The sequence below is a fragment of the Crinia signifera genome, chromosome 7 (assembly GCF_055691185.1).
Source record: "Crinia signifera chromosome 7, ASM5569118v1, whole genome shotgun sequence".
NCBI lineage: Eukaryota > Metazoa > Chordata > Amphibia > Anura > Myobatrachidae > Crinia > Crinia signifera.
This window is the reverse complement of record NC_139223.1, coordinates 13,014-40,000: the sequence shown is the minus strand read 5'-3', so window position 1 is coordinate 40,000 and position 26,987 is coordinate 13,014. Positions and strand designations below refer to the sequence as shown.

Below are 26,987 nucleotides of genomic sequence, written 5' to 3'. Positions count from 1 at the left end.
AATCTATAACAAGAATTAATCGATAACAATAATAACAAGAATTAATTTATTAAAAACACTTAAATCATTAATCAGAAAGAATCACAAGAGCATGATCATTTAAAAATCATTAGTCATCCTTAGGAAGGAGGGTCAGTGCAAACTGCAAAGAGGATTCTGTGAAATGGGTTATCACCAGCCAATGTTTTTCTCCACATAAATTCCCAGAGGTAAGAATTTAGCAAGTGGCGCTTGTTGTGCCATTTACACGCGCCGCACATCGTTCCACATTTTGGGTATGCACCGCTGTGGACGGATCGATAAAGTTAAATCGATGGTTGACTTGGGCGTGCTGATACCCAGCAAGTTCAAGTTGCTCAGTGCTGTACGCCCTCCAACAGTCACTGTAAATTGTGGTGCCTGGCTCGACATGCTCCACAATAGCCGCCATCAATGTGGTAGCATCTCGTCTTGGCACCATAGTGAGGAAGCACTGCCCCGTCTCACGGCATATTTCCCCAAAAACTCACTGCTGTGGGAGCAGATGGCCGACGTTACTCTTCCTCCGGGCGAACATACTCTCGTCCACCTCCACGATGTGCCCTGGGCCGCCAATACGGCACTGCAGCTGAGCCATGAGGTCCATCGAGCATGCCTCCCTCATCCATCGATTGTATAACACAGCCGTCTTCTTAGAAATGTCCAGCTGTTCCTGGCAGAAGTCGATGGATGTCATCTCCTGGGCCCATGCGTATATAAAGCGCACCAGGGTGACGAAAGACAAGCGGCACCCCGGGAACCACTGGGCCGCTCTCAGGCTGACTTTCAGGAGGCATGCCTTCACATGGCAGCACCACATGCACTCTTTCACTGAAAGGCGCATGACATGCCCATTCGCGCAATTCAGTGACATGGGAAGTAGGCAGCAAAATCAGCGGCTACGATGGAGGACGGAAGAGCTGGAGGAGGGGGGAGAGCAAGGAGTTGAAGGTGGCGAAGAGCCTGCGGGGGTTGGATGATTGGGAAAGGATGAGGGACTTAAAGTAGGATTCCTTGGTCAGAGCAAGGGCAGAGCTGAAGGAGGAAAGGATGAATTTGAAATGGAGATAATCCGCGAGGGAGCGTGATTTCTTCCAGAAGCACTCAGCAGTGCGAGAGCACATTTTAAGGAATCGGGTGATAGGCGAGTGCCACGGTTGGGGGTTGGAGCATCGAAGGGGAATAGTGGAGGGAGGGCAGGCAGAGTCCAATGCCGAAGATAGGGTGTTACTCTAGGGCGCCGTGATTCAAGAAAGTTTGGGAACCACTGCGCTATTCATTAAAACTGTTATTTTGTTCCAGATTCTGTTGGGTAAATGATTGTATCTGATCCCGATAATTGGGTTATTTTGTATAGGTAAACATAGGGCTAAAACACCCCATATATTTATTTATTTACTGCACACAGTGGAGACATAATTTGATGGTGAGTGTGATCCCTATTATTGCAGCCCATTGGCCTGCTTGCATGGGGGCAGAGTTATAATCTGGTGTGGTGGCGGCTCTGTGATCCCAGGGCTCTGCTTTTTTGCAGCCTTGCGATCAGGTCTGAATTAGGCCCTATGTGTGATACCTTCATAATCCTATTCCTTCAATGCAGCAAAAGAGAAGGGCAAACCCGAGGCTGATCACACTGGCTGGGTCCATCGGACACACACAGCTGATCACACTGGCTGGTTCAATTGGACACACACAGCGGATTGCACTGGCTGGTTCAATTGGACGCACACAGCTGATCCCACTCGCAGGGTCCATCGGACACACGCAGCTGATCCCACTGACCAGGTCCATCGTACACACACACAGCTGATCACACCGACCAGGTCCATCAGACACACGCAGCTGATCACACTGGCCGGTCTTTCGGAGAGATGCTGCCAATCACACAGGCCGGGTCCATTGCACACACAGCTGATCACACTGGCCGTTCCATAGGACATATGCAGCTGATCGCACTGGCCAGTTCCATCGGACGCATGCAGCTGATCACTCTGGTCGGGTCCATCTGACACATGCAGCTGATCGCAATGGCCAGGTCCATCAGACACACGCAGTTGATTACACTGGCTGATTCCGTCAAACACATGCAGCTGATCACACTGGCCGGGTCCATCAGACACACGCAGCTGATCACACTGGCCGGGTCCAACAGACACACGCAGCTGATCACACTGGCCGGGTCCATCAGACACACACACAGCTGATCACACTGGCCAGGTCCATCAGACACACACAGCTGATCACACTGGCCGGGTCCATCATATACACACACAGCTGATCACACTGGCCAGGTCCATCATATACACACAGCTGATCACACTAGATGGGTGCATTGGACACACACAGCTGATCACACTGACCAGGTCCATCAGACACACACAGCTGATTACACTGACCAGGTCCATCAGACACACACAGCTGATTACACTGACCAGGTCCATCATACACACACAGCTGATCACACTGGCCGTTCCATCGGACACATGCAGCTGATCACACTGGCCGGGTCCATCGGACACATGCAGCTGATCACACTGGCCAGGTCCATCAGACACACACAGCTGATCACACTGACCAGGTCCATCAGACACACGCAGCTGATTACACTGGCCGTTCCATCGGACACATGCCGCTGATCACACTGGCCAGTTCCATCAGACACATACAGTTGATCACACTGGCCGTTCCATAGGACATATGCAGCTGATCGCACTGGCCAGTTCCATCGGACGCATGCAGCTGATCACTCTGGTCGGGTCCATCTGACACATGCAGCTGATCGCAATGGCCGGGTCCATCAGACACACGCAGCTGATCACACTGGCCGGGTCCATCAGACACACACAGCTGATCACACTGGCCAGGTCCATCAGACACACACAGCTGATCACACTGGCCGGGTCCATCAGACACACACAGCTGATCACACTGACCAGGTCCATCAGACACACACAGCTGATTACACTGGCCGTTCCATCGGACACACGCAGCTGATCACACTGGCCGGGTCCATAGGACACATGCAGCTGATCACACTGGCCAGGTCCATCAGACACACACAGCTGATCACACTGGCCGGGTCCATCAGACACACACAGCTGATTACACTGGCCGGGTCCATCAGACACACACAGCTGATCACACTGGCCAGGTCCATCAGACACACACAGTTGATTACACTGGCCGTTCCATCGGACACACACAGCTGATCACACTGGCCGGGTCCATCAGACACATGCAGCTGATCACACTGGCCGGGTCCATCAGACACACACAGTTGATTACACTGGCCGTTCCATCGGACACACACAGCTGATCACACTGGCCGGGTCCATCAGACACATGCAGCTGATCACACTGGCCAGGTCCATCAGACACACACAGTTGATTACACTGGCTGATTCCGTCAGACACACAGCTGATCACACTGGCCGGGTCCGTCAGACACACGCAGCTGATCACACTGGCCGGGTCCATCAGACACACGCAGCTGATCACACTGGCCAGGTCCATCAGACACACACAGTTGATTACACTGGCCGTTCCATCGGACACACACAGCTGATCACACTGGCTGGTTCCATTATACACACACAGCTAATCACACTGGCCGGGTCCATCGGACACACACAGCTGATCACACTGGCTGGGTCCATCAGACACACACACACAGCTGATCACACTGGCCGGGTCCATCAGACACATGCAGCTGATCACACTGGCCGGGTCCGTCAGACACACGCAGCTGATCACACTGGCCGGGTCCATCAGACACACACAGCTGATCACACTGGCCGTTCCATTGGACACATGCAGCTGATCACACTGGCCGTTCCATTGGACACACACACAGCTGATCACACTGGCCGGGTCCATCAGACACACACACAGCTGATCACACTGGCCGGGTCCATCAGACACACACACAGCTGATCACACTGACCAGGTCCATCAGACACACACAGCTGATCACACCGGCCGGGTCCATCAGACACACACAGCTGATCACACTGGCCGGGTCCATCGGACACACACAGCTGATCACACTGGCCGTTCCATTGGACACATGCAGCTGATCACACTGGCCGGGTCCATCAGACACACGCAGCTGATCACACTGGCCGGGTCCATCAGACACACACAGCTAATCACACTGGCCAGGTCCATCTGACACACACAGCTGATCACACTGGCCGGGTCCATCAGACACACACACACACACAGCTGATCACACTGGCCGGGTCCATCAGACACACGCAGCTGATCACACTGGCCGGGTCCATCAGACACACACAGCTAATCACACTGGCCAGGTCCATCTGACACACACAGCTGATCACACTGGCCGGTCTATCGGACACATGCAGCTGATCACACTGGCCGGGTCCATCAGACACACGCAGCTGATCACACTGGCCGGGTCCATCAGACACACACAGCTGATCACACTGGCCGGGTCCATCAGACACACACACAGCTGATCGCACTGACTAGGTCCATCAGACACACGCAGCTGATCGCACTGGCCAGTTCCATCGGACACATGCAGCTGATTGCACTAGCTGATTCCGTCAGACACAGCTAGCTGATCGCACCGCCCCGGTCCATCAGACACATGCAGCTGGTCACACTGGCCGTTCGATCGGACGCATGCAGCTGATTGCACTAGCTGATTCCGTCAGACACACGCAGCTGATCGCACCGCCCTGGTCCATCAGACACATGCAGCTGATCGCACCGCCCCGGTCCATCAGACACATGCAGCTGATCACACTGGCCGTGTCCATCGGACGCATGCAGCTGATTGCACTAGCTGATTCAGTCAGACACACGCAGCTGATCGCACCGCCCCAGTCCATCAGACACACGCAGCTGATTGCACTAGCTGATTCTGTCACACACGAAGCTGATCGCACTGCCCCGGTCCATCAGACAGCTGTTACATCTTACACTTTTACAACACTGCAACCTTGCCTGCGATACACACAGAACTCACAAACACCATATGACACACTAACAATTTTTGTCCTTGCAGGGTTCCATGAAAAGGAGGGGCAGCCGTACTGTTCTGATGATTACTTTCATCTCTTTGGAGCGGTTTGCGCTGGGTGCTCGGAACCTGTGAAGGAAAGTTACATATCAGCTCTGAACGGTCTGTGGCATCCACAATGCTTTGTGTGTCATGTGAGTACCATGCTCCGGTCATCATTATTATTGTGTGTGTGTGTGTTTGCTGCTCTCCGAAGGGAAAATATCAGTCATTGCCTACTAATAGCGACCTGACATCACTGTATCATTCTGGCAAACATATGAGGGCTGTACCCACCAGTACGTCATCCTCTGCTCATCGCCTTCTCCCCCTCACCCTCTCCATTACTCTCTGCCTCTCCTTGTTACCCACCAGTACGTCATCCTCTGCTTCTCACCCTCACTCACCCTCTCCATTACTCTCTGCCTCTCCTTGTTACCCACCAGTATGTCATCCTCTGCTTCTCACCCTCTCCATTACTCTCTGCCTCTCCTTGTTACCCACCAGTATGTCATCCTCTGCTTCTCACCCTCTCCATTACTCTCTGCCTCTCCTTGTTACCCACCAGTACTTCATCCTCTGCTCATCGCCTTCTCCCCCTCACCCTCTCCATTACTCTCTGCCTCTCCTTGTTACCCACCAGTATGTCATCCTCTGCTTCTCACCCTCTCCATTACTCTCTGCCTCTCCTTGTTACCCACCAGTATGTCATCCTCTGCTTCTCACCCTCTCCATTACTCTCTGCCTCTCCTTGTTACCCACCAGTACTTCATCCTCTGCTCATCGCCTTCTCCCCCTCACCCTCTCCATTACTCTCTGCCTCTCCTTGTTACCCACCAGTATGTCATCCTCTGCTTCTCCCCCTCACTCACCCTATCCATTACTCTCTGCCTCTCCTTGTTACCCACCAGTATGTCATCCTCTGCTTCTCACCCTCTCCATTACTCTCTGCCTCTCCTTGTTACCCACCAGTACGTCATCCTCTGCTTCTCCCCCTCTCCATTACTCTCTGCCTTTCCTTGTTACCCACCAGTACGTCATCCTCTGCTCATCGCCTTCTCCCCCTCACCCTCTCCATTACTCTCTGCCTCTCCTTGTTACCCACCAGTATGTCATCCTCTGCTTCTCCCCCTCACTCACCCTCTCCATTACTCTCTGCCTTTCCTTGTTACCCACCAGTATGTCATCCTCTGCTTCTCACCCTCTCCATTACTCTCTGCCTCTCCTTGTTACCCACCAGTACGTCATCCTCTGCTTCTCACCCTCTCCATTACTCTCTGCCTCTCCTTGTTACCCACCAGTATGTCATCCTCTGCTTCTCACCCTCTCCATTACTCTCTGCCTCTCCTTGTTACCCACCAGTACTTCATCCTCTGCTCATCGCCTTCTCCCCCTCACCCTCTCCATTACTCTCTGCCTCTCCTTGTTACCCACCAGTATGTCATCCTCTGCTTCTCCCCCTCACTCACCCTCTCCATTACTCTCTGCCTTTCCTTGTTACCCACCAGTATGTCATCCTCTGCTTCTCACCCTCTCCATTACTCTCTGCCTCTCCTTGTTACCCACCAGTACGTCATCCTCTGCTTCTCACCCTCTCCATTACTCTCTGCCTCTCCTTGTTACCCACCAGTACGTCATCCTCTGCTTCTCACCCTCTCCATTACTCTTGGCCTCTCCTTGTTACCCACCAGTACGTCATCCTCTGCTTCTCACCCTCTCCATTACTCTCTGCCTCTCCTTGTTACCCACCAGTACGTCATCCTCTGCTTCTCCCCCTCACTCACCCTCTCCATTACTCTCTGCCTCTCCTTGTTACCCACCAGTACGTCATCCTCTGCTTCTCACCCTCTCCATTACTCTTGGCCTCTCCTTGTTACCCACCAGTACGTCATCCTCTGCTTCTCCCCCTTACTCACCCTATCCATTACTCTCTGCCTCTCCTTGTTACCCACCAGTATGTCATCCTCTGCTTCTCACCCTCTCCATTACTCTCTGCCTCTCCTTGTTACCCACCAGTACGTCATCCTCTGCTTCTCCCCCTCACTCACCCTCTCCATTACTCTCTGCCTTTCCTTGTTACCCACCAGTATGTCATCCTCTGCTTCTCACCCTCTCCATTACTCTCTGCCTCTCCTTGTTACCCACCAGTACGTCATCCTCTGCTTCTCACCCTCTCCATTACTCTCTGCCTCTCCTTGTTACCCACCAGTACGTCATCCTCTGCTTCTCACCCTCTCCATTACTCTTGGCCTCTCCTTGTTACCCACCAGTACGTCATCCTCTGCTTCTCACCCTCTCCATTACTCTCTGCCTCTCCTTGTTACCCACCAGTACGTCATCCTCTGCTTCTCCCCCTCACTCACCCTCTCCATTACTCTCTGCCTCTCCTTGTTACCCACCAGTACGTCATCCTCTGCTTCTCCCCCTCACCCTCTCCATTACTCTCTGCCTCTCCTTGTTACCCACCAGTACGTCATCCTCTGCTTCTCCCCCTCACCCTCTCCATTACTCTCTGCCTCTCCTTGTTACCCACCAGTACGTCATCCTCTGCTTCTCCCCCTCACTCACCCTCTCCATTACTCTCTGCCTCTCCTTGTTACCCACCAGTATGTCATCCTCTGCTTCTCACCCTCTCCATTACTCTCTGCCTCTCCTTGTTACCCACCAGTACGTCATCCTCTGCTTCTCCCCCTCACTCACCCTCTCCATTACTCTCTGCCTTTCCTTGTTACCCACCAGTACGTCATCCTCTGCTTCTCACCCTCTCCATTACTCTCTGCCTCTCCTTGTTACCCACCAGTACGTCATCCTCTGCTTCTCACCCTCTCCATTACTCTCTGCCTCTCCTTGTTACCCACCAGTACGTCATCCTCTGCTTCTCACCCTCTCCATTACTCTTGGCCTCTCCTTGTTACCCACCAGTACATCATCCTCTGCTTCTCACCCTCTCCATTACTCTCTGCCTCTCCTTGTTACCCACCAGTACGTCATCCTCTGCTTCTCCCCCTCACTCACCCTCTCCATTACTCTCTGCCTCTCCTTGTTACCCACCAGTACGTCATCCTCTGCTTCTCCCCCTCACCCTCTCCATTACTCTCTGCCTCTCCTTGTTACCCACCAGTACGTCATCCTCTGCTTCTCCCCCTCACCCTCTCCATTACTCTCTGCCTCTCCTTGTTACCCACCAGTACGTCATCCTCTGCTTCTCCCCCTCACCCTCTCCATTACTCTCTGCCTCTCCTTGTTACCCACCAGTACGTCATCCTCTGCTTCTCCCCCTCACCTTCTCCATTACTCTCTGCCTCTCCTTGTTACCCACCTGCTTCTCTACCTGCTACAAGCCTGCTTGTCACTGTGATGACCCCGGGTTCATATATGCATTTGTTTACACCTAACCGTCATCTCCACCATGAGAAAGGCAGGGCTTATAGCTCTGCATGGCGTCCCGGGGTCACTACAAGTTCTGGGATCACACAGGAAGTGGAAGGACACCTTTATTACATACACACAAACCATAACCACACTATGGGCCTGATTCAGACTTCATATATTTTGAGCTTAGCCAGCGGATTAACGGCACCCCACCGAACACTGTACTTCCTCTGAGGGGGGGGGGGGGGGGGGTGAGAGAGGGGTGTCAGCCCTTTACTTCCTTTGAGAGGGGGGCGACAGAGGATTCAGACCTATACTTCCTGTGAGAGAGGTTTCAGCCCAGTACATCCTGTGACACGGGGGGGGGGGGGGGGGGCTGGTGGTGAGAGAGGGGTGTCAGCCCTTTACTTCCTGTGAGAGGGGTGTCAGCCCTTTACTTCCTGTGAGAGAGGTTTCAGCCCAGTACATCCTGTGAGGGGGAAGGGGTGGTGGTGAGAGAGAGATGTCAGCCATTTACTTCCTGTGAGAGAGCGGTCAGCCCTTTACTTCCTGTGAGAGGGGGGGGGGTGACAGAGGGGTCAGACCTATACTTCCTGTGAGAGAGGTTTCAGCCCAGTACATCCTGTGAGGGGGAAGGGGTGGTGGTGAGAGAGAGATGTCAGCCCTTTACTTCCTGTGAGAGAGCGGTCAGCCCTTTACTTCCTGTAAGGGCATGGTGAGAGTGGGGTGTCAGCCATGTACTTCCTCTGGGACGAGTAAGGGCAAGAGGTTCTAAGCCATGAAAAGTGATAAACCCAACCAATCAGCTGCTACCTGTCATTTTTCAAACACAGTCTGTGAATGGCAGGTAGGGGCTGATTGGCTGGTGGTTTATCACTCTCCATTTTCTCACTTTTTAAGCTCGATACATCTGGCCCTAAGATAGCCCTGTACTTCCTGTGAGGGAGAGGTGTCAGAAAGAACACCCTGTCTGCTATCGCTGAGGTGTGATATTTTTAGACACACAGCGCGACACCAGAAACCATGGATATCGGGCGCATGCAATTAAAAGATATAATAAACTGCAAATTAGTTATAAACAGGTTGTGGCAAGTGCTGCTCTCAGGAGTGATTCTGGATCACTCAGAATAAAGACACCACCGATAATTGAAAAACAGAGAGCGCAGTTGTCACAGTATACAAATGTATTAATAACACAGATAGATCTATATTAAATATAACAATTCATTAGCACTGACATCTGTTGGGCACATTAATTTTAAAACTTTAGAGACAGTGTTTCAAGTAAATTGCCCTAAAGCTAAGTAACACTAATGGATCAGTTATCAGTTTATCACCAATGATGAACAGAGTTCAACAGTTCCCTTGTAAACTTGGTATCCCTTTAGATTTTTATGCAAAGCAGCACAGAAGTTTCAGATGAAATAGGGTTCAGACCTGTACTTCCTGTAACAGAGGTCTCAGCCCTGTACTTCCTATGAGGAGGGGGTGAGAGAGGGATGTCAGCCTTGTACTACCTGTGAGAGAGGGGTGTCAGCCCTGTACTTCCTGTGATAGGGGTCTCAGTAAGGTTGCCACCTCAATCACTATCAACCCCCCCCCCCCTCACTCTAATGCGCACGTGCTCCCGGAGAAGTGGGCGTGGTCTCGAAAAAGTGGGCATGGTCTATTCTAAAAGTGGATGTGGTCTCTGTAAACATCGCCAATTCATTTATTAACACTATATATACACGTGTGTTTGATACACACATAGATACATAGATATATGTATCTTCCCGGGGGAAGTGAACATAGCTTACACTGGAGGAAGGGGGTCATGGCTGACACCGGGGGAAGGGGAACATGAATGAAACCGGCGGGAAGGGGGACTTGGCTGACATTGGCAGAAAGGGAGACATGGCTGACACAGGCGGAAGTGGACATGGCTGACAGAGGGAAGGGGGACATGGCTGACACCAATGGAAGGGGAACATGGCTTACACCGGGGGAAGGGGGATATGGCTGACCCAGGGGAATGGGACACGGCTTACACCAGGGGAGGGGGACATGGATGATACTGGGGAAGAGGGACATAGCTTACACGAGGGAAGGTGGACATGGCTGACACCGGGGAAAAGGGGGACATGGCTGACACCTGGGGAAAGGGGACATGGTTGACACAGCAGGAAGTGGGACATGGCTGACACCAGGGGTAGGAGGACATGGCTGACAATTCGGGGAAAGGACATTGCTGACACAGGGGGGAAGCGGGACATGGCAGACACCAATGGAAGGGGGACATAGCTAATATAGGGGGAAGGACGACATGGCTGACACCGGGGGAAGGGGATGTGGTTGACACAGGGAAGGGGGACATGGCTGATAACAATTGATGGGGACCTTCCTGACACCCGGGTAATGGGGTCATGGCTGACACCAATGGAAGAGGGACATGGTTAATATAAGGGGGAAGGGGAGAGATGGCTGATATTAGGGGAAGGTGACATGGTTAATAAAAGGGGGAAGGGGGACATGGCTGACATTGGGGTAAGGTGAAATGGCCGACATCAGGGGAATGGGGAAATGGCTGACATGGGGGAAGGGGGACATGGCTGCCACCAATGGAAGAGGGACATGGTTAATATAAGGGGGAAGGGGGACATGGCTGACATTGGGGGAAGGTGACATGGTTAATATTAGGGGCACATGGTTGAAAACGGGGGAAGGGGGACATGGCTGACATTGGGGGAAGGTGACATGGCCGACACCAGGGGAATGGGGAAATGGCTGACATGGGGGAAGGGGGACATGGCTGACGCAGGGGACATGGTTGACACAGAGCAAAGTGAGACATGGCTGACACCGGGGGTAGGAGGACATGGCTGACACCGGGGGGTAGGAGGACATGGCTGACAATGGGGGTAGGAGGACATGGCTGACAATGGGGGAAAGGGACATTGCTGACACCATCAGAAAGGGAGACATGGCTGACACCGGGGGAAGGGGAAATGGCTGAAACAGGGGCAGGGGACATGGTTGACACAGTGGGAAGTGAGACATGGCTGACACCAGGGGTAGGAGGACATGGCTGACACCGGGGGTAGGAGGACATGGCTGACACCGGGGGTAGGAGGACATGGCTGACACGGGGATAGGAGGACATGGCTGACACCGGGGATAGGAGGACATGGCTGACACCGGGGATAGGAGGACATGGCTGACAACGAGGGTAGGAGGACATGGCTGACCATGGGGGGAAAGGGACATTGCTGACACTGAGGGAAGGGGGACATGGCTGACAACAGTAGAAAGGGAAGCATGGCTGACACCAGGGGAAGGGGATGTGGTGGACACAGGGAAGGGGAACATGGCTGATAACAATTGACAGGGGACCTCTCTGACACCGGGGGAAGGGGACATGGCTGACACAGGGGAAGGGGGACATGGCTGACACCAATGTAAGGGGGACATGGTTAATATAGAGGGAAGGGGGACATGGCTGACACCGGGGGAATGGGGACATGGCTGACACCGGGGGAATGGGGACATGGCTGACACCTGGGGAAAGGAGACATAGCTGACACAGGGGAAGGAGATATGGTTGACACAGCAGGAAGTGGGACATGGCTGACACCTGGGGTAGGAGGACATTGCTGACAATTGGGGAAAGGAACATTGCTGACACCGAGGGAAGGGGGATATGGCTGACACCATCAGAAAGGGAGACATGGCTGACACCGGGGGAAGGGGATGTGGTTGACACCAGTGGAAGGGGGATATGGCTTACACCGGGGGAAGGGGGACATTGCTGATACTGGGGGAAGGGGGACATGGCTGACACAGAGGGAAGGGGGACATGGCTGACACCGGGTGAAGGGGACATGGCTGACACAGAGGGAAGGGGGACATGGCTGACACCGGGGGAAGGGGATGTGGTTGACACCAGTGGAAGGGGGATATGGCTTACACCGGGGGAAGGGGGACATTGCTGATACCGGGGGAAGGGGACATGGCTGACACAGAGGGAAGGGGGACATGGCTGACACCGGGGGGAAGGGGACATGGCTGACGCCAGTGGAAGGGGGATATGGCTGACACCGGGGGAAGGGGGACATTGCTGATACTGGGGGAAGGGGGACATGGCTGACACCGGGGGGAAGGGGACATGGCTGAAGCCAGTGGAAGGGGGATATGGCTGACACCGGGGGAAGGGGGACATTGCTGATACCTCCCCATGGGTATATTGTGTATGCATATGGCAATATGCGTGTCCTCACCCATAGCCTCTTCCCAACCTCCTGTCAGACGTTTTCTCCTTGGTTTTATTTTGTTTGCATATGGTAACTTATACGTGTTCTCACTCATTGGGGGTTATTCTGATTCACTCGGAAAGACATAATCACTCTCTAATGGGTAAAACCATATGCACTGTAGGGGGGCTGATGTAACCCCTATTTGTCGGGTTTCCTGATTTTTTTATTACAGCCCCCGCTCTTTCAGCCTGGTGCTGGTTACGGCTGTGGGGGGGGGGGGACCCCACGTCGTTTTTTAAATTTATTTATTTAGCCTTTTTTTTTTTTTTTTTTTTTTTTACACTGAAGCCTGCAAATACGACAGGAAAATTAAGTGTATTTTCCTGGCGTATTTGCCCGGCCATTCACGGCCGTTTTACGCCAATTAGCGGCCGTGTTTTCAATTAAGCTGCTTAGACATCACCATTCAATAGAATGGTGTTTCCTGATTTACTGTCGTATTCGATGGTGTATTCATTCGTATACTGTATGTAAATACAAATAGGAATGTTCTATCAATACGAATATGAAAATTCGTATTTTTGGCATAGTAAATGCCCAAAATATGAATACGCCATAAAAATCTTATGAAAATACAATTTTTTTCTACGAATTCATCTTAGTAAATTTCCCCCATAGCCTCTTCCCAACCACCTCCGTGTCAGACGTGTTCTCCATGGGTATATTGTATGTGCATATGGTAACATGTGTCCTCAATCATAGCCTCTTCCCAACTACCTCCGTGCCAGACGTGTTCTCCATGGGTATATTGTATGTGCATACGGTAACATATGTGTCCTCACTCATAGCCTCTTCGCAACCACCTCAGTGTCAGACGTGTTCTCCATGGGTATATTGTATGTGCATACGGTAACATGTGTCCTCACTCATAGCCTCTTCCCAACCACCTCCGTGTCAGACGTGTTCTCCATGGGTATATTGAATGTGCATATGGTAACATGTGTCCTCACTAATAGCCTCTTCGCAACCACCTCAGTGTCAGACGTGTTCTCCATGGGTATATTGTATGTGCATACAGTAACATATGTGTCCTCACTCATAGCCTCTTCCCAACTACCTCCGTGCCAGACGTGTTCTCCATGGGTATATTGTATGTGCATACGGTAGCATATGTGTCCTCACTCATAGCCTCTTCCCAACCACCTCAGTGTCAGACGTGTTCTCCATGGGTATATTGTATGTGCATACGGTAACATGTGTCCTCACTCATAGCCTCTTCCCAACCACCTCCGTGTCAGACGTGTTCTCCATGGGTATATTGTATGTGCATATGGTAACATGTGTCCTCACTAATAGCCTCTTCGCAACCACCTCAGTGTCAGACGTGTTCTCCATGGGTATATTGTATGTGCATACAGTAACATATGTGTCCTCACTCATAGCCTCTTCCCAACCACCTCCGTGTCAGACGTGTTCTCCATGGGTATATTGAATGTGCATACGGTAACATATGTGTCCTCACTCATAGCCTCTTCCCAACCACCTCCGTGTCAGACGTGTTCTCCATGGGTATATTGTATGTGCATATGGTAACATATGTGTCCTCACTCATAGCCTCTTCCCAACCACCTCAGTGTCAGACGTGTTCTCCATGGGTATATTGTATGTGCATACGGTAACATATGTGTCCTCACTCATAGCCTCTTCCCAACCACCTCCGTGTCAGACGTGTTCTCCATGGGTATATTGTATGTGCATACGGTAACATGTGTCCTCACTCATAGCCTCTTCCCAACCACCTCCGTGTCAGACGTGTTCTCCATGGGTATATTGTATGTGCATACGGTAACATATGTGTCCTCACTCATAGCCTCTTCCCAACCACCTCCGTGTCAGACGTGTTCTCCATGGGTATATTGTATGTGCATATGGTAACATGTGTCCTCACTAATAGCCTCTTCGCAACCACCTCAGTGTCAGACGTGTTCTCCATGGGTATATTGTATGTGCATACGGTAACATATGTGTCCTCACTCATAGCCTCTTCCCAACCACCTCCGTGTCAGACGTGTTCTCCATGGGTATATTGAATGTGCATACGGTAACATATGTGTCCTCACTCATAGCCTCTTCCCAACCACCTCCGTGTCAGACGTGTTCTCCATGGGTATATTGTATGTGCATACGGTAACATGTGTCCTCACTCATAGCCTCTTCGCAACCACCTCCGTGTCAGACGTGTTCTCCATGGGTATATTGAATGTGCATACGGTAACATATGTGTCCTCACTCATAGCCTCTTCCCAACCACCTCAGTGTCAGACGTGTTCTCCATGGGTATATTGTATGTGCATACGGTAACATATGTGTCCTCACTCATAGCCTCTTCCCAACCACCTCCGTGTCAGACGTGTTCTCCATTGGTATATTGTATGTGCATACGGTAACATATGTGTCCTCACTCATAGCCTCTTCCCAACCACCTCCGTGTCAGACGTGTTCTCCATGGGTATATTGTATGTGCATATGGTAACATGTGTCCTCACTCATAGCCTCTTCGCAACCACCTCAGTGTCAGACGTGTTCTCCATGGGTATATTGTATGTGCATACGGTAACATGTGTCCTCACTCATAGCCTCTTCCCAACCACCTCAGTGTCAGACGTGTTCTCCATGGGTATATTGTATGTGCATACGGTAACATATGGGTCCTCACTCATAGCCTCTTCCCAACCACCTCCGTGTCAGACGTGTTCTCCATGGGTATATTGTATGTGCATACGGTAACATATGTGTCCTCACTCATAGCCTCTTCCCAACCGCCTCCGTGTCAGACGTGTTTTCCATGGCTATATTGTATCTGCATACGGTAACATGTGTCCTCACTCATAGCCTCTTCCCAACCACCTCCGTGTCAGACGTGTTCTTCATGGGTATATTGTATGTGCATACGGTAACATGTGTGTCCTCACTCATAGCCTCTTCCTAACACCCTCCGTGTCAGACGTGTTCTCCATGGGTATATTGTATGTGCATACGGTAACATATGTGTCCTTACTCATGGCCTCTTCCCAACCGCCTCAGTGTCAGACGTGTTCTCCATGGGTATATTGTATGTGCATACGGTAACATATGTGTCCTCACTCATAGCCTCTTCCCAACCGCCTCCGTGTCAGACGTGTTCTCCATGGGTATATTGTATGTGCATACGGTAACATATGTGTCCTCACTCATAGCCTCTTCCCAACCACCTCCGTGTCAGACGTGTTCTCCAAGGGGATATTGTATGTGCATACGGTAACATGTGTCCTCACTCATAGCCTCTTCCCAACCACCTCAGTGTCAGACGTGTTCTCCATGGGTACTGTCACGGCAGAAGGGCTGGATGGAGTCGTGTGGTGCACAGAAGCTGGAGACGGACCAGGGCGAGTAGGATTGAAACGTGCAGGTTTAATAACTGATTTCATAAATAATAAGTTCACTTAAATACTTCTTTAAGTGGCAAAAGAATAAATCAATAAGTCCAGCACAATATACTGCCAGTGGTAATTCTGGAACCAGTCTTTAGGTGAGCCAGAGTACATAGAAGAAGATGCAGGAAGAGGTTGATTTGGTGATGGAAGAAATGGATCCGGAAGACTGGAAGAGGATGGAATGGATGGATGATGAAGAAAGGGAATTCTGGAACAAGCAGGGACCAGCAATAGATAGCGCTTGCAGCATTGGTGTCAGGAGAAAACCTTCCTTGGATAAGGTGCAGGGAGCAAGGCACCAGAGTCAGGAGAGAGAACCAGGATCCAGGAGTCAGCTCGGAGTTGTGAACGACTCAGAAGACTCATTGCACTGACACGGATCAGCCTGGGCAGCTCCACTAAATCCCCAGGGAGTGGCTGCCATTGGCTGTCCGTGCAGGATGAGGAGGAACTCTCTACTCTGGCCCAATCCGCTACCTGCCCTTACTCAAGATGGCGCCGCCGGCCTCCCGGCGCCGCAATCGTCAAGGACGCTGCTACCTGATGCTCCGTCGCTGCCGCCTCTACCCAGCGCTGCCCCCACCTGCCCGCCTCAGAGTGGAGCCTGCACACGCTAGCCGGCGGCGGGCGCGGACGGGTGAGTACTGTACCCGCCGCGCTCCGTCGCGGCTGCGTGTGACAGTACCCCCCCTTTTCAGGGTGGCCCCAGGACGCCTATGGGCCTTGTGAGGATTTCGCTGCAGAAATTGCTTAATCAGCTTTGGAGCATGCAAATCAACGGAGTCCACCCAAGAGTTCTCTTCAGGACCAAAACCGACCCACTCCACCAGATACTGAGTACGAGCATTGCGGTGACGAGAGTCTATGATACGTCTTACCTCGAATTCGATCCCACTCTCGGAGTTAATCTTGGGTGGTTTGGGAACCTTCTTCTGATAAGAGTTCAATCTTAAAGGCTTGAGGAGGGACACATGAAAGGAATTCGAGATCCTTAGGGAAGGAGGAAGTTGAAGTCTATAAGCGACTGGATTAATGACTTGGGTGATAGCATATGGCCCAATGTACCGGGGAGCCAGTTTCATAGAAGGCAGACGGAGGCGTATATGACGGGTAGATAGCCATACCCGATCCCCGAGTTTTAATCTGGGCGCTGCTCTTCTTTTCCTGTCCGCCATTCTCTTGTATCGAGCAGAAGATTTAAGGAGAGCGGTGTGGACATCCGACCAAATCTTCGCAAAGCGTTGGAGGGAAGTGGTCGCTGCAGGAACTTCAGAAGAGGGTAATTCTGAGAAGTCTGGAGATCGTGGATGTTTACCAAATACGGTAAAGAAGGGCGTGGTTCCGGAGGAAGAGTGATAGGAGTTGTTATGCATAAATTCTGCCCACGGGAGGAGATCTACCCAGTCATCTTGAGAGGACGAGATGAACAATCGAATAAAGGCCTCCAAGTCCTGATTCACCCGTTCCGTCTGGCCGTTGGTCTGGGGATGAAAGGCAGTAGAAAACTTGAGATTAACCTTTACCGTGGCACAGAGAGCTCTCCAGAATTTCGCCACGAACTGTACTCCGCGATCAGACACAATTTCTTTGGGCAGACCATGTAATTTAAAAATGGTGGAAATGAATAGCTGAGCCAGTACTGGAGCAGAGGGAAGACCTTTTAGTGGGACGAAATGGACCATTTTTGAGAATCGGTCAACCACTACCCAGATTGCTGTATGACCTTTGGAAGGAGGTAACTCGCAAATGAAGTCCATAGATAGATGAGTCCATGGTTCTGTGGGAATGGCCAGAGGACGGAGAGGACCAACAGGAGTTGTTCTGGGCACCTTATGCTGAGCACATTTTACACAAGACGCGATGAAGTTGGTGACGTCGTGACGAATGGTTGGCCACCAATAAGAACGTGACAGGAACATCAAGGTCTTCTGTATTCCTGCGTGACCTGCGAAACGGGAGGAATGTGCCCATGATAATATTTTTTTTCGCAGTTCGAGAGGAACAAACGTCTTGCCTGGAGGAGGAATTGGCTGTACGGACACTTGAGCAAAAACCACTGGATCAAGGATTGGACGAGGAAGAATCTCTATATCAGAAGTCGTTTCAAAGGAACGGGATAGGGCGTCAGCTTTAATATTAGTGGTGCCAGGTCGAAATTTAATTTGAAAATTAAAACGTTCGAAAAACATAGCCCATCGGGCTTGACGAGCAGTGAGGCATTGAACTTGTTTGAGAAAGGACAAATTCTTGTGATCTGAATACACGGTGATCTTATGCCGCGCACCCTCCAGAAGGTATCGCCACTCCTCTAACGCAGTTTTGACAGCAAGTAACTCTTGTTCCCCAATGGGGTAATTCTTCTCTGCCGGAAGGAATTTTTTGGAGAGGAAAGCACAAGGATGTAATTCTTGATCCTCTCCTTTTTGTGACAAGATGGCCCCAATACCTTCCGAGGATGCGTCCACCTCGAGGATGAAGGGCTTGTCGAGATCTGGTTGGAGGAGAATGGGTGCCGTCATAAACGCCCTCTTTAACTGTTGGAAGGCTGAGAATGCTTCTGGCGGCCATTGACTTGGATCAACTCCTTTGTGGGTAAGAGCTGTGAGGGGAGCAGCGATGGTAGAGAAGTTCCGGATGAATCGCCGGTAATAATTTGAGAATCCTAAAAATCTCTGAATTCCCTTGAGTGTCGTGGGAGGTGCCCAGTCTTGGATCGCTCTCACCTTCTCTGGATCCATCTCGATACCAGTAGCAGAGAGAATGTGGCCTAAGAATGGAATGGAGGTGACTTCAAAAAACGCATTTTTCCAACTTACAGAATAGTTGATTTTGACGAAGACGTCGTAGTACCTCGGACACGGTCTGTCTGTGATGTTGAAGATTGGAGGAGAAGATGAGTATATCGTCTAGATAGACTACAATGGAATGGTACAGCAAGTCCCGGAAGATATCATTCACGAACTGTTGGAAGACGGCAGGGGCGTTGCAAAGGCCGAAGGGCATCACCAGATATTCATAGTGACCGTCTCTTGTATTAAAAGCCGTCTTCCACTCGTCACCGGAACGGATTCGTATCAAATTGTAGGCCCCTCGTAGGTCCAATTTGGTGAAGACAGTCGCTCCTCTGATCTTATCAAACAGTTCTGTGATAAGGGGTAAGGGATAGCGATTCTTTATAGTGATGTCGTTCAGACCTCTATAGTCGATACAAGGCCGAAGACCGCCATCTTTCTTTTTCACAAAGAAAAACCCAGCCCCGGCCGGAGAGGTAGAAGGTCGGATGAACCCCTTGTTTAAGTTCTCTTGGATGTACAAGGACATGGCCTCAGTCTCGGGTAGCGACAGAGGATAGATGCGGCCACGAGGAGGAAATTTCCCAGCCATCAATTCTATTGGGCAGTCCCAAGGCCGGTGGGGAGGTAAAGTGTCAGCACCTCCTTTACTGAAGACATCTGTAAATGGACGATACGGTACGGGTATAGACAAGGGTGGAGCTGAAGAAGATGAAGAGCAGTTATCCTCACATTGTGGATGGGTCTGGTAGACCGGAAGGATCTGAGGAATGCAAGTAGACTGGCAGACTGTTCCCCAGGCCTTGATCTCCATAGTGGTCCAATCAATTTGTGGATTATGTTTGGAGAGCCAGGGAAGACCCAGGACCATTTGATGAGAAGATTGTGGAAGAATGAAGAATTGAATGGTCTCTTGATGTAAGGCTCCGATGAGCAACTTCAGCGGAATGGTTTGATGAGTGATTTGTCCACTCCGAATTCGACTCCCATCCACAGCCGTGAGGACCAGCGAATGATCCAGAGGTTGCACAGGCAGGGCATGCTGGTTGACAAAAGAAGAAGAAAGGAAGTTCCCCGCTGCTCCAGAATCCAATAAGGCCTGAAGTCTTCTCTCGCCTTGGGGACACACAAGAGTCACTGGAATAGTAGAGTCAGTAGAAGAGGGAGATGAAAACAATACTCCTAATCGGACCTCCCTCGGGGGGATTAGGAGCGGTCGTTTCCCGGCCGCAGTGGGCAGGCAGCCAATAGGTGAGCAGATGAGCCACAGTACATACACAAATTCTCTCGCCGTCTTCGGAACTTCTCCTCGAGGGACAGGCGGGAACGATTGATTTGCATGGGTTCATCAGCTGGTGCAGCAGGCGAAGGAATTGCCTTGGGACCCGGAGCAACATTGGGAGAGAAACGAGGACGAAGGCGATCAGAACGATTCCTCTCAAGTTGGCGTTCTTGGAGTCGCAGGTCGACTTTGGTACATAGGGAGATGAGTTCTGCCAGGGTGGAAGGAGGATCGCGAGTTGCTAACTCGTCTTTGATGCGCCCAGCCAGACCGTTCCAGAAGGCAGATACGAGAGCCTCTTCGTTCCATCGAAGTTCGGACGCCAGGGTTTGGAACTGTACGACATATTGTCCCACTGGGCGACTGCCTTGACGAATCCTCAGGATCTCCGTGGCTGCAGAGGACACTCTGCCGGGCTCGTCGAATATACGACGGAAGGAGGCCACAAACTCTTCATAATTATTGAGAAGAGGGTCCGCACGCTCCCAGAGGGGGGACACCCACTCCAGGGCTGGACCAGCCAGTAGGGATACGATGTAGGCCACCCGGGTTTTGGGCGAAGGGAAATTGGAAGGCTGGAGGGTAAAATGCACGTCACATTGATTTAGGAATCCTCGACATCCTCTCGGAGACCCGTCATATTTACTGGGTGTCGACAGCTGTAGATGGTGAGGAACAGATGGACTCGCAGGAGCAGGAGGAGCAGAGACTCCAGCAGTGGGTGCGGCCGAAGCTGAGGGAGCCGCCTGAGGTGGTGACAAGGACTGGAGGAAGTGAGCCACTTGACGCTGGGTGGTTTCTACTTGTTCCAGGCGAGCCATGATGCCTTGAAGAACATCCGTCATGGAAGCCTGTGCTTCACCCGATTCCATCGGGTCAGTGCAAACTGTCACGGCAGAAGGGCTGGATGGAGTCGTGTGGTGCACAGAAGCTGGAGACGGACCAGGGCGAGTAGGATTGAAACGTGCAGGTTTAATAACTGATTTCATAAATAATAAGTTCACTTAAATACTTCTTTAAGTGGCAAAAGAATAAATCAATAAGTCCAGCACAATATACTGCCAGTGGTAATTCTGGAACCAGTCTTTAGGTGAGCCAGAGTACATAGAAGAAGATGCAGGAAGAGGTTGATTTGGTGATGGAAGAAATGGATCCGGAAGACTGGAAGAGGATGGAATGGATGGATGATGAAGAAAGGGAATTCTGGAACAAGCAGGGACCAGCACTAGATAGCGCTTGCAGCATTGGTGTCAGGAGAAAACCTTCCTTGGATAAGGTGCAGGGAGCAAGGCACCAGAGTCAGGAGAGAGAACCAGGATCCAGGAGTCAGCTCGGAGTTGTGAACGACTCAGAAGACTCATTGCACTGACACGGATCAGCCTGGGCAGCTCCACTAAATCCCCAGGGAGTGGCTGCCATTGGCTGTCCGTGCAGGATGAGGAGGAACTCTCTACTCTGGCCCAATCCGCTACCTGCCCTTACTCAAGATGGCGCCGCCGGCCTCCCGGCGCCGCAATCGTCAAGGACGCTGCTACCTGATGCTCCGTCGCTGCCGCCTCTACCCAGCGCTGCCCCCACCTGCCCGCCTCAGAGTGGAGCCTGCACACGCTAGCCGGCGGCGGGCGCGGACGGGTGAGTACTGTACCCGCCGCGCTCCGTCGCGGCTGCGTGTGACAGGTATATTGTATGTGCATACGGTAACATATGTGTCCTCACTCATAGCCTCTTCCCAACCACCTCAGTGTCAGACGTGTTCTCCATGGGTATATTGTATGTGCATACGGTAACATATGTGTCCTCACTCATAGCCTCTTCCCAACCACCTCTGTGTCAGACGTGTTCTCCATGGGTATATTGTATGTGCATACGGTAACATGTGTCCTCACTCATAGCCTCTTCCCAACCACCTCCGTGTCAGACGTGTTCTCCATGGGTATATTGTATGTGCATACGGTAACATATGTGTCCTCACTCATAGCCTCTTCCCAACCACCTCAGTGTCAGACGTGTTCTCCATGGGTACATTGTATGTGCATACGGTAACATATGTGTCCTCACTCATAGCCTCTTCCCAACCGCCTCAGTGTCAGACGTGTTCTCCATGGGTATATTGTATGTGCATACGGTAACATGTGTCCTCACTCATAGCCTCTTCCCAACCACCTCCGTGTCAGACGTGTTCTACATGGGTATATTGTATGTGCATACGGTAACGTTTCCTCACTCATAGCCTTTTCCCAACCATCTACGTGTCAGATGTGTTCTCCATGGGTATATTGTATGTGCATATGGTAACATGTGTCCTCACTCATAGCCTCTTCCCAACCACCTCTGTGTCAGACGTGTTCTCCATGGGTATATTGTATGTGCATACGGTAACATGTGTCCTCACTCATAGCCTCTTCCCAACCACCTCCGTGTCAGACGTGTTCTCCATGGGTATATTGTATGTGCATACGGTAACATATGTGTCCTCACTCATAGCCTCTTCCCAACCACCTCAGTGTCAGACGTGTTCTCCATGGGTATATTGTATGTGCATACGGTAACATGTGTCCTCACTCATAGCCTCTTCCCAACCACCTCCGTGTCAGACGTGTTCTACATGGGTATATTGTATGTGCATACGGTAACATGTGTCCTCACTCATAGCCTCTTCCCAACCACCTACGTGTCAGACGTGTTCTCCATGGGTATATTGTATGTGCATATGGTAACATGTGTCCTCACTCATAGCCTCTTCCCAACCACCTCCGTGTCAGACGTGTTCTCCATGGGTATATTGTATGTGCATACGGTAACATGTGTCCTTACTCATAGCCTCTTCCCAACCACCTCAGTGTCAGACGTGTTCTCCATGGGTATATTGTATGTGCATACGGTAACATATGTGTCCTCACTCATAGCCTCTTCCCAACCACCTCCGTGTCAGACGTGTTCTCCATGGGTATATTGTATGTGCATATGGTAACATGTGTCCTCACTCATAGCCTCTTCGCAACCACCTCAGTGTCAGACGTGTTCTCCATGGGTATATTGTATGTGCATACGATAACATGTGTCCTCACTCATAGCCTCTTTGCAACCACCTCCGTGTCTGACGTGTTCTCCATGGGTATATTGTATGTGCATACGGTAACATATGTGTCCTCACTCATAGCCTCTTCCCAACCGCCTCAGTGTCAGACGTGTTCCCCATGGGTATATTGTATGTGCATATGGTAACATGTGTCCTCACTCATAGCCTCTTCCCAACCACCTCAGTGTCAGACGTGTTCTCCATGGGTATATTGTATGTGCATACGGTAACATGTGTCCTCACTCATAGCCTCTTCCCAACCACCTCAGTGTCAGACGTGTTCTCCATGGGTATATTGTATGTGCATACGGTAACATGTGTCCTCACTCATATCCTCTTCCCAACCGCCTCAGTGTCAGACGTGTTCTCCATGGGTATATTGTATGTGCATACGGTAACATGTGTCCTCACTCATAGCCTCTTCCCAACCACCTCAGTGTCAGACGTGTTCTCCATGGGTATATTGTATGTGCATACGGTAACATGTGTCCTCACTCATAGCCTCTTCCCAACCACCTCAGTGTCAGACGTGTTCTCCATGGGTATATTGTATGTGCATACGGTAACATGTGACCTCACTCATAGCCTCTTCCCAACCGCCTCAGTGTAAAACGTGTTCTCCATGGGTATATTGTATGTGCATACGGTAACATGTGTCCTCACTCATAGCCTCTTCCCAACCACCTCCGTTTCAAACGTGTTCTCCATGGGTATATTGTATGTGCATATGGTAACATGTGTCCTCACTCATAGCCTCTTCCCAACCGCCTCAGTGTCAGACGTGTTCTCCATGGGTATATTGTATGTGCATATGGTAACATATGTGTCCTCACTCATAGCCTCTTCCAACCACCTCCGTGTCAGAATGTGTAAGAAAGGTACATATTATATTGTGGTTCTGCATAAAGGCAATACATACATGGAAGTCATACCCACATAGGGCCTGATTCAGAACAGCTCACTAAGCATCGTTCTTTTGCTGCTTAGTGAGCTGCTAAATGCCGCCCGCTGCCCCTCCGAGGGTCCAGATGCTGATTACCTCACTCTACAGGGTTCAATAGGACACATGATGGGTGTAATCTACATAAATCAATGATTCTAACTCCAGTTATCACCATTTTATGGACAATTTGCCTTCTTTTATTCCCCCAATTCCACAGATGACCTCAATGTGATTTTCACGGTCCCTCTCTCCATGCCAAAGATTCATGTGTTTGTGTTCTGTCTTTGCTGTAGGTCTGCCACACTCCATTCGTCAATGGAAGTTTCTTTGAGAATGATGGCTTGCCTCTATGTGAGACTCATTACCACTCCTGTCGTGGTTCACTGTGTGCTGGGTGTGACCAACCAATAACAGGGCGATGTGTGACTGCCATGGGCCGAAAGTTCCACCCACAGCATCTGAGCTGCACTTTCTGCCTCAGGCAACTGAACAAAGGCACCTTCCGCGAGCAAGATGGCAAGCCCTACTGCCAGGCATGCTTTGCCCGTCTCTATGGCTAGAGCTTCAGGCTGGTTATGTCTGTACATAGTTCTGGTCCGAGCTATTGGTGTAGTGGTAATGCTGCACACTTGCTGCACAGTACTCTGTGTACAGAGTCCAGAGGTACATGATACTTATTTTTATAGCAGCACAATTATCCAGCAATATGTAATCTACTTGCACAACATTTGTATGTTCTCAGCTATCTAATAAAATCCACTATTACTGATGGCGTCCATTCCTGACCGAACATGCTGGCTATTTCCGAGAAGCATCTCACCCCGCTTATGTACAACTTAGATCAATGGTAACATACGTGTCCTCAGATCTCAGTGGTGCCTGATTGGGTGGAACTGAGTAGGTTAGTGTGCACCAAGGACAGGGCTACTGCACATGCATGATGATGATGATGACTGTAACCAGCAGCTGGATAGACGCTGTCCTCTCCTATAGACACAGCTTATTTCTGCATTATTGTAGCTGCTTTAGGAGCAACGCGGAATAGGCTCTGGTATTATTTATACACATATACTGTACACTATAAGGTGTATAATTTTCCACAGCACTGTACATAATAAAGGTAGTGGTGTGAGTTTGTCCATGTTGCTTGGAGGCGAGATAAAATTTGGTAGATAGAGAAGAGATTGTTGGAGAGAAAGTCAGGGATAGAAAAAGAGAGTGAGACTGTCTGATAGAAAGAGAGGACTGGTGAGAGACAAAGGATGCCTGGGAAAGAGAGGGGTGTGGGAGTGAGGGAGCCAGGCACAGAGAGAGGAATGGAGGGGGGCGCCAGGCACAGAATGGTGGGGGGGTCGGGCAGAGAGAGAGAGGGGAGTGTCAGGCACAGAGTGATGAGGGGGGGTGAGGCAGAGAGAGAAATGAGGGTGGTCAGGCACAGAGTGGTAGGGGGGGTTAAGCAGAGAGAGAGGAATTGGGGAGTGTCAGGCACAGAGAGGGTAATGAGAGAGGTCAGGCACATAGTGGTGAGGGGGCTTGAGCACAGAGAGAGGAATGGGGCGGATCAGGCACAGAGTGGTTAGGGGGGAATTGGGCAGAGAGAGGGGAGAGTTTCAGGCACAGAGAGATAAATTAGTTTGGTGAGGCACAGAGTGGTGAGGGGAGAATCGGGCAGAGAGAGGGGAGAGTTTCAGGCACAGAGAGAGAAATTAGTGTGGTGAGGGGGGAATCGGGCAGAGAGAGAGGGTAGTGTCAGGCACAGAGAGAGAAATTAGTGTGGTGAGGGGGTAATCGGGCAGAGAGAGAGAGGGTAGTGTAGACAGAGAGAGAAATTATTGTGGTGAGGCACAGAGTGGTGAGGGGGGAATCGGGCAGAGAGAGGGGAGTTCCAGGCACAGAGAGAGGAATAAGGGAGGGGGTTGGGCAGAGAGAGAGGGGAGTGTTAGGCACAGAGTGATGAGGGGGTCGGGCAGAGAGAGGGGAGAGTTTCAGGCACAGAGAGAGAGAAATTAGTGTGGTGAGGCACAGAGTGGTGGTGGGGGGGGGGGTCAGGCAGAGAGAGAGGGTAGTGTCAGGGACAGAGAGAGAAATTAGGGTGGTCAGGCACAAAGTGGTGAGGAGGGGGCGGTCTGGCAGTGAGAGAGGGGAGTGTCATGCACAGAGGGCGGGATGTATTAATATACATGTCCGCCCTTCGCCTGCCAGCCGCCGCGATGCTACCGCATATGTACTAATATATGCGGCTAGCATCGGGTTGCGGTGATGGAGACCCCCGCGATACCTGTAATGTGGTGTGCGGCTGTCAGTGTCCCCCTGTGTCTCCCCCTCCCCCCTGCAGCCGGATGTCCTCCCGACTCTGACACCTGCTGGGGGAGGAGGAGATCGAAGGAGGACGGGAGCAGGGTCGCGTGGGCGGCGATAGAAGCCCATAGGCTTTTATAGGGTATCGCTACCCAGAGGGTGGCGATACCCTGCCAGGCAGAGACGCGGCGGACGGCTAATGGAACATAGGAAAATGTGGTAAAACCCCCGTTTTACCGCATTTTCCCTTAAGTACATCCCACCCAGAGAGAGGAATGGGGGAGGTCAAGCACAGAGTGGTGAAGGGATCGGGCAGAGAGAGATAGATTGTCAGGCACAAAGTGATGAGGGGAGTGTCAGGCACAGAGAGAGAAATGAGGGAGGTGAGGCACAGAGTGATAATGGGGGGTCAGGCAGAGAGAGAGAGGGGAGTGTCAGGCACAGAGAGTGGAATGAGAGAGGTCAGGCG

The 26,987-nt window shown here is 51.2% G+C and overlaps 1 protein-coding gene across 4 annotated transcripts in view; it reads left to right on the top strand.

The window, feature by feature from the left end:
* The window catches only part of TGFB1I1 (transforming growth factor beta 1 induced transcript 1), a 148,661-nt gene extending 123,672 nt beyond the window's left edge, over positions 1-24,989 (top strand). For all 4 annotated transcript variants that reach the window (XM_083152177.1, XM_083152175.1, XM_083152176.1 and 1 more), the window contains exons 11-12: positions 5,054-5,202; positions 24,514-24,989. In XM_083152177.1, coding sequence (XP_083008303.1) covers positions 5,054-5,202; positions 24,514-24,780 — 416 coding nt within the window. In that variant the 3' untranslated portion in view covers positions 24,781-24,989. The remainder of the gene's footprint in view (positions 1-5,053; positions 5,203-24,513) is intronic.
* Positions 24,990-26,987: the final 1,998 nt, after the last annotated feature.